This window comes from Benincasa hispida, chromosome 1 (genome assembly GCF_009727055.1).
Source record: "Benincasa hispida cultivar B227 chromosome 1, ASM972705v1, whole genome shotgun sequence".
NCBI classification, from domain to species: domain Eukaryota; kingdom Viridiplantae; phylum Streptophyta; class Magnoliopsida; order Cucurbitales; family Cucurbitaceae; genus Benincasa; species Benincasa hispida.
Genome location: NC_052349.1, coordinates 11,387,767 through 11,396,561, shown reverse-complemented (window position 1 = coordinate 11,396,561; position 8,795 = coordinate 11,387,767). Strand labels below are relative to the sequence as shown.

General features: G+C 34.4%; 1 protein-coding gene across 1 annotated transcript; it reads right to left on the bottom strand.

Annotated features, from left to right (window-relative positions):
* Positions 1-6,954: 6,954 nt before the first annotated feature.
* Positions 6,955-7,795, bottom strand: LOC120092911 (ethylene-responsive transcription factor 13-like). Its single transcript, XM_039051160.1, has one exon. The coding sequence runs from the start codon at positions 7,785-7,787 to the stop codon at positions 7,323-7,325; it is 465 nt and encodes a 154-aa protein (XP_038907088.1). The 5' UTR covers positions 7,788-7,795; the 3' UTR covers positions 6,955-7,322.
* Positions 7,796-8,795: the final 1,000 nt, after the last annotated feature.

Sequence of the window (8,795 nt, the reverse complement as noted above, 5' to 3'; positions counted from 1 at the left end):
CTAAAGAAGTTGTATGGCTCAGGAAGTTTTTTACAGACTTGGAAGTAGTTCCAAATATGTCAATGCCAGTCACTTTATACTGTGATAATAATAATGATATGGAAAACTCCAAGGAGCCTGTGAGCCACAAAGAGGAAAGCATACCGAGCACAAGTATCATCTCATTTGGGAGATTATGCAACGGAAAAACGTGATCATCACGAAGATTGCTTTGGAGCACAATGTTGTTGATCCATTTACGAAGGACCCCTCACGGCTAAGGTTTTTTAGGGTCACTTAGAGAGTCTAGGTTTATGAGATATGAGTCATCTTTTCTAGGGCAAGTAGGAGTATTATGGGGTATAGAGTATGCCTTAGTTTGTTGTATTATACTTTTTTTTTATGTACTATACACCCCACTCTTTTTATGACAAGTGAGAGATTGTTGTATTTAGTGTTCTAAATCTTGTGGATTTTGTAGTTTGTAATTTGTAAATAAAAATTATTTATTTAATAAGATAAGAAGTATTTTATTCAACTTTCAGAATGCATTAACTCAATCTAATAAACTAAGATCCAATGTTATTTTATGTACCTTGAACAGTATGTGCTAGACATACAACCGAATCATGTTCAAGTAATAACCTAAAAGGTCTGCAGTATATGGATAAGGTTGGGTACCTTAGTTTGGTGACACCATGGATACGACCCATTTTGTAAGTGTTACAAGAGTTGTAAGTGTTACAAAAGATTTGATCTAAATCGTTCATGTGGAGACATGTGAGTGGAGGTAACCATACAATAAATTTGTATAAGACTGGACAGAGAAATTATTAATCTCTTTGTATAACGTTGTTAACTTAATAGACTAACATTTTATAGGATAACCATAGGTAACTTCATCACAATCTTGAGTGAGTTATGGACTCCTGTCTATGAGGGCAATCCTCTGATTTGTATGGGTGAGAGTGGCACAAGTTGCTAACTCAATAAGCCTACCATTTTTAAGATTTGTCCAAGTAGGGACCTAGGAACATAACTCAACAAGACGGAATTCGCTCCTTCTCCTTTTTAGGGAAAATAGATGAATTGTTCTCTTAAGTTCTAACTCCGGGACTTAGATAAGGGGCCCTTCTCTCTCATTGCCTTGAGAGGATTTGTTTATGGTAAGACCATAAACAGGTTGTTCATTAAAGGACCAGTGGGACATAAGGAGAAAGATACAATTACAGGGTTAAAACAGTAATTTTGACTCAGTTGTAATTACGAGCAATTCGTGAAGGATCGACTTATTGATGACTAGTATATCCATGGATACAAAAATATATCTACAGTGTGAAGAGTGCAATTGTGGGTTTTTAGTGAAGTGACCCACAATTAATGAATGTTAATTAAGTTAATTAAAGAGTTTACTTAATTTAATTTTGAATTGTTTGAGCTTTTAATTTGTAGGTTCATTAGGTCCCCTGCTAGCTCACTAAGGGTTTAAGGATAAATTATTATTGGAATAATTTGAATTATTCAAATTATTTTAGGGAATTTTATAGTAATAGGGATTAATATAAAGTATAATGTATAATATATTATATAGTTAATTATAGATATGATTTATAATAAAAATTATATAATATGAGAGAATAATATTTGAATACGATTCGAATATTAAACTAATATGAACTTAATTCATATTAAAACTATATAGTAAAATTTAATATGAATTGGATTCATATTATCACTATAGGATAAGAGAGAGATTTGCATTTTTATATGATTTAAATGCAGAATTAAATAAATATGTGATATTTAGATTGATATTTATTTAATTATTTATTATATATAAAATATTATTTAATATATATATTAATTAAATTAATTATTTAATTTTATTTTTAAAAAAAATTAACTCCCCTCACGTTGGTTTTTGTAAAAATTATTGGGTTTTATGTCCTAAAAACTCGCAGTTTGTAAAATGATAAACATTTTCTATTATCAATATGCTTGTTATTGATATCATAAATTGTATGAAAGTCTAAATCCAATAAACTAAGACCCATGACTATTGTATGAGTACTTGAACTTTATGTGGGGACATAAGAGTAGATCGGGTTCGAGTAAATAGTCAAAATGATCTATGGTACATGAATGAGGTTTGGTACCTTATTCTAGTAACACCATTGGATGCGGCCTACTCTATAGTTGTTACAAAGAGTTGTAAAGTGCTACATACGATGTGATCCTAATTCGTACATGTTATGACATGAGGAGTGGGGGCGTCCTATACAATGAGTTTGCATAAGATCAGGACTAAGAAATAAGTCACTCTTACTTTATAACGTTGTTTACTGTTTAAGACTGACTTTTTCACCTAGATGACCTAGGTAACTTGATCTTAATTCTGAGCTAACTATGAACTCCTGTTTATTTGGGATTGCCCTTAGATTTACATAGTTGAGGGTTGACTCAACAGCGTCAGCTCAATAAGACTCTCATTTCAGGGGTAAGACCGGATAGATAGCTGGGAACATAGGGTGCAAGACGGAGTTCACGCCTACCCGATTTAGGGATAGGAAAAAGGTTGTTCTCTCAAGTACTGAATCCAGGTCTTGAACAAGGGGTCCCACCCTCTCACTAGGCTGAGAGAGTTTGATTTGGTGATTAGATCACAAACCAGTTGTTCATTAGAGGATCAGTAGGGACTTGAGGAATAAGATGTAATCTCGGGGGTAAAACAGATATTTAACCCAGTCGTTATTACGAACAACCTGTGAAAGGTCAACTTACTGATTATAGTTAAATCATGTGGACATAATATACCTACAATGAGGGGAGTGCAACAGTGGGCTTTAGTGGAATGACCCATTAGTTAACAAATGGGGATTAAATTGGTCTAATGAGTTTAGTCAATTAATCTCGGATCGTTGGAGCCCATGATCTGTAGGTCCACGAGGTCCTCCTACTAGCTCATAACAGACTAGCTCTAGAATAGCATGATAAGTTAATTTGAAACGTTCAAATTAGAATTAAGGGAATTAGTAATTATATGAGATATAATTATATGTTTAATTTTAGAATTAAACGGGATAGGAGAATTTATATATTTAAATATGATTTAAATATATAAAGATGGATAAGTGCTAACATTAATTTAATATTTGATATTAAATTAATTAAGTTTTATTTCATAATTAATTTATGAAATTAATTATTTTTTTAAAAAAAAATCAAATAGATTTTTTTAATAAAATTTTTGATTTTATGATAAAATTGAAAAAGGAAAAACAAACAAAGCATTTAAATGGAAAAAGAGGAGTTTCCATTATCCATCTTTTGAAGTAGCTCACACATATTGCATCTTCTTGCCTTTGTCTTCTCCAAGCATGAGCTACAACTCCTACAACTCTTCTCTTTGCATGTTGATCTGCAATATAATGAAGAGATTTGAGTGAAAATCGAGCATGCAATCCATAAAGAATTTTAGAGAAAATTCGATTTGAAGAAAGGTTCTTCAACAAGGTTGCTGCAATGAGCATTTCTCCTTCTACCCTTGATTCAAACTTGTTTTGAGTCCCAAAACTCAATTTAGAGCACCAAGAGAATAGTGGGAAAGATCTAAAGGTGGTCTACAACAAGATTTGGAGAAGATAGCAGCTGGTGAAGGAGTTTGGAAGAAGTTCTACAAGAGGTATGTCTTAAAACTCGTTTTTTCTGCAAAAGCATGCTTTATATTTTGTCAAAATTAGTGAATTTGAATGCTTAGATGATTCTTGTGCTTCCGCTGCTATTGATACAATTCTACAATTGCTATTAGAGCGACAAATAAGCATTCAATTCGGTTTAATTTTTTTTTGGTGGGTGTTTTATATGAGAAATATGAAACTGATGCACTGATATGGTTTTCTAAATTTTGGCTGTTTAATTCTTTTTAATTTCTCATTTAATTTGTAATTGGCTCTTACTTGATGAGCTTTAATGTATTCCCAAGAGTCTGTAATTTATTTGGAGTCATTAGAGTTGAAATTAAGCTGTAAATCAAAGAAACAAGCGAAGGGGCCGAGTTGCCATTCCAAAAAATTAGCCTCTATTTTTATTGTCGCTAAGGTTCCAGTTGCTAAACGATCGTCTAGCTCCAAACGCTACACGATGTGAAGAAAAGCTAGACGATCGTATAGCAATGGGTATGAGTCGTTGTGATGTCGAACGCTAGACGATCGTGTACCTGCAGGAGCTAAACGATGCATTCAATTTGCTATACGATAGTATTAAGCGATCGTTTGCTTTGGCGTGGGAACTAAACGATAAGTTGAATGTACTATATGATGGTACTATGTGATTGTTTAGCAACGATGCATGCTAAGCGATGCAATGGAGTGCTACGCGATCGTGTAGACGAAGTGCTAAGCGATGCGTTGAAGTTTCTATGCAATGGAACTAAACAAATCGCTTACCTACGATGCTAAACGATGCGATGATGTTCTATACGATGGAGCTAAGCGATTGTTTAGCTACGACGGATACTAAACGATGATATGCAGTACTAGACGATGGTGTTAAGCGATCGTTTGGTTCTATACGATAGAACTAAGTGATAGTTATGAAAGCTATACGATAGCCCTGAGCGATCGCTTACTTCGATCATTTATCTTTGATAGGAAGCTAAACGATGCATTGAGTTGTTATGCGATAGCACTATGCGATCGTCTAACTCCATGCGATAGCTAAGCGATGCATCGAGCTGCTATGCAATAGCACTACGCGATCGCATACCTTTTTACAGCAACTGGGCGATGCGTTGAATGCTATGCAATGGCATTAAACAATCGTTTACCTTTTATGCGCGCTAAACGATCAGGCAAAATGCAAGACGATGGTCGTCATCGCTAAACGATGAGATTTAGCGAATGTTGAACATGTGCAAGGGATGTCGGTTTGACTAGTTCTCTTGTGGTCTGATCCGATACAGCTTCGAATGGTTCTTGGTTGGTCCGGTTCAGAGGGTTCGGATCCGGTTCAAGCTACTTGAGTTCATTTTGTAGCAGTTCAAAAGCTGTTTTGTAATAATTAGGTTTTGTTTGCTTTTTTTTGCCAAAACTAAAACCATATCAGTCTGTGTTTAATTATTTATGCATTTGATGTATGTTATAATTAAATAAATCTTGAATGTACATATAATATGCCATTTAGATTTAAAAACCCACTATAGGAAGCATGTTACATGCATTGAAAGTATGTTATAATTATTATAATATATAGTATGCATGTTAGGGTTTCTTGTATTTAATATAAATGTTATATTAAATTTGAATGCCTCATGTATGTTATGGATGAATAGCATGTCTAAAGTTTTATAGGTTGTTATAAAATTGGGATAGACATTTAAAATCCATAAACAACAGCTGCATGCTCACGTAGGTTGACCACCTATTTTAATTGTTAAAACTTATAAAACCTAGGTTATAAACTCAACCGGTATATAATTCTATCTAAGGCGGGGGTACTTAAGTTGACGAATTACGGAACATCTTCTATCTGGAAATTATGGCCGAATAATTGAGCATTGGTAACCAGTTTTATGAGCATACGTGAGTGATGTGAGGTAATAAAATAATTTATCACCTTGACATCGTAGGTTAAAATCCAATTATAAGAGTTATACTTGGATAAACCACATAGACTTAGGGTTGTTTTATTAGCCGAAAAGAACCTAAGTATAAATATACCCAAATAGAACACTTCAGTGGCAATTTAATAACTTCTATAATGATAGAGTAATTAGAAAACTTCAGTGGGAGATTTATAACATATACGATACGTTATTCATGAAGAACTTGAGACATTTACACCGACATGCCACAAGATTAGGATTTTTGTTGCATTTGTATAAAATCTTCGAGCATTCTCGAGCCACATATACCCCGAGATTTTATATAGAATGCAACTAAAAACTTGAGAGTCAACCAAATCTCGGGACATATTCAACAAATCTTGGTGCAACTTCATCCAATCTCAACTTAGATTCAACTGTGTTTCAAGTGCGATAGGATGAAGTCTCTAGAAAATCATCGAATTAAGCCAAAAAGAAAACAAAATATGGAGTAAAAAAACACAACCATATAAGCCAGATTTCTTAGATATCTCATACAGCTTCTGAAAACCTTAACAAACGGGAAATTAAAACTAAAGTATCTTACTAAACGAAAGAAATAGTGGAATAACTCTACAAAATGAAGCTTAAGGATGTAGATAACCGTTTTAAGGATGCGCATAACAGTGGAGGTAAGGTAAATTTGAAAGCAAGTTGAACAAGAACTCGGGCAAAGTGAGAACCTAGAATAGTTTCTATGAAGATGAAGGGTTATTTCAATCAGGGGTATTTTCATCATTTTACAAGATTGCATCATTTGAATTCTTAATGTTTCAAATTAAATTTCAGTGACAATCACGACTGAGAAGGCCAGAGAAAAACCATTTAAACGAATTTTTCGAAAACGTAGTACTTTTGTAATATGAAAACTTAAGGATGTTATTTCGGATAATTTTCTGCCATATTGGGACAAATGTCCAACAAAACAGGTTCCTCTATATTCGAGGGCAGAAGAAAAATGAAATCGAGGTAAAATTTTTTGCACCCTCCTTAATTGCCTCTATCCAGCTTCCAACTTCATTGAGACACTCCTTATCACCAGTGATCAACTTAATTGCTTGCTGATAATCGAATCCAACAATTAATCTATCACATGAACGAGAGCCACGAAACGAATTCCTTCTAAAATGGCAAGAATTTCAGCTAATGGAGCATCAAGGGTATAGTCCAGGTAGTGAGCCGCCATTGCTTTTAGATTACCATTTGTCATCTACATTCAGCTTAGAAAATTCATTCGGCAGACAACACCAGCGTCCATATGAACTTGAAGATATAAAAGGAGGATGCGAATTCAATTTACGACGAGAAATATTTTAGACAAATTTAGAAACCTTTATTTTAATAGAATATAAAGCCAACAGGAGCATAGTTCAAATTTGAATTAATAGTCCTCTCAAGTAATCCATGTTAGAGATAAGAGCGAAGAGAAAAGCTTGAAGTCCAAATCCGCATTAATGGAACAGAATCAGTGGTAATAACTCTAATCCTTCTTTGTCTGTTTGTAGAAAATTGGATTCGATGAGTCGAAACGGAAATGTGCCACAATATATTCAGCCGAGACAACAGTAGTTTAGATGAAAATGTTAGAGAGGAGAGGGAATGGGATGATGATTATTCTCTTGTCGAAGGACACTGAATATCAAAGTTGAATCTTAATTAACATGACTATAAAATGATGACAAGGATCGCGGCTCGATTATTGTCAGCGGCGTTTTGAAGCAGAAGTTTGATGTTGGGCATGGGTAGGACTACGAGGACGCTTAGTAGAAGTAGAAGTAGACCAAATAGAATCAGAATCAATGAGATGCGGAAAGTTGAGCTTTGCCTTAGCTCCTCGGATTCTGAAAGCTGCTCGATCGTAGGCCAAAGCTGCATCTTGGGCCGTGTCAAACGTCCCCAGCCACGTTCTGGCTCCGTTTCTCTTTGGATCTCTGATCTCCCCCGCGTATTTCCCCCATGGCCTCCGCCTCACTCCCTTGAATTGCATTAGTTGCACTCCATTCTCCGCCGCCGCCGCCACCGCCGCCGCCTTATGATGATGGTGAATACTAATTGCAGAACTTGATTCCCGGCCATCCCCATCACCATCCCCACCCCCGCTGTTGTTTTCTTCCAGAAGATGTTGACGGATCGACTCCAACACATCCGACTCCCTCCACGACGACATTGTTATAATTATATATCTAATTTTCTGTTTCCAGTTGTTCTCCTTCACTTTATATGTATATATCTCAAATCATGATCTCACTTACGCCGCTGCTTCCCTGAACCAACCTCCTTAAATTTTCTACAAATACACCTTCATTTAAACAAATTAAAAACGTGTACAAATTAATATCTTATTATACTGACAAATTTCTTTTTCAATCCATTTCTGTCCTATTATACTATCTCACCTCACCACAAATTTTATTTTTAAAATTAATTATAGGGGTCAATTTGGTCATTTAACACCTGGGTTTTCTAATGAAGTATGAAACAATTAGCCTTGTTATACATATGGTCAATGCTGATTCAAACAATGTAGGGCTAAGGGTAACACGTTTTCAAAGTCTTTAACTTTGAATTTGACTTCTTTACCAAATTATCAAAATTGATTTTATTATTTACTATTTGATTTAGTTGTACTTGTACATAAAATCCTTTTTAACTAAAGAGAAAAGCTCTTTGCACATCCACGTTTGTGTAAGGTAGGGTTGCTTTTGAGAATAAATTACAAACAAGGAAACTTCCAAGTTCCACCTGACTTAATTAAATTAAAACATTCCTATTAATATTCAAATTCTATATTATGCCGTACTACACGTGTTTCAACCTCTATATATATAATAGAACATTTTTTCTTTTAATTTTTTTTTAATATAATGGATAGGGGATTCGAAATACAAACCTCGTGGTTTCCAACATATTTGTATGTCAATTGAGTTATGTTTGGTTTGGAGAATTTTTTTTAGTGCATGTAAGTTTTACTTTTTCCTAGTCTATACTTTTAGTCTCTAAATTTTGAAAAATATCTTTAATTTGTAAGGAATCTTCAAACGTCGGGTCTATGAACCACAGTGAAGAAAAAACAAGACCCAAGAGAACTCAACCCCAACAGATCCCCAAACCAATTTGGTCTCAACTCCTAAAATACGCTAGATGATAGATTACTTAGACGATCTAATAAATTAAG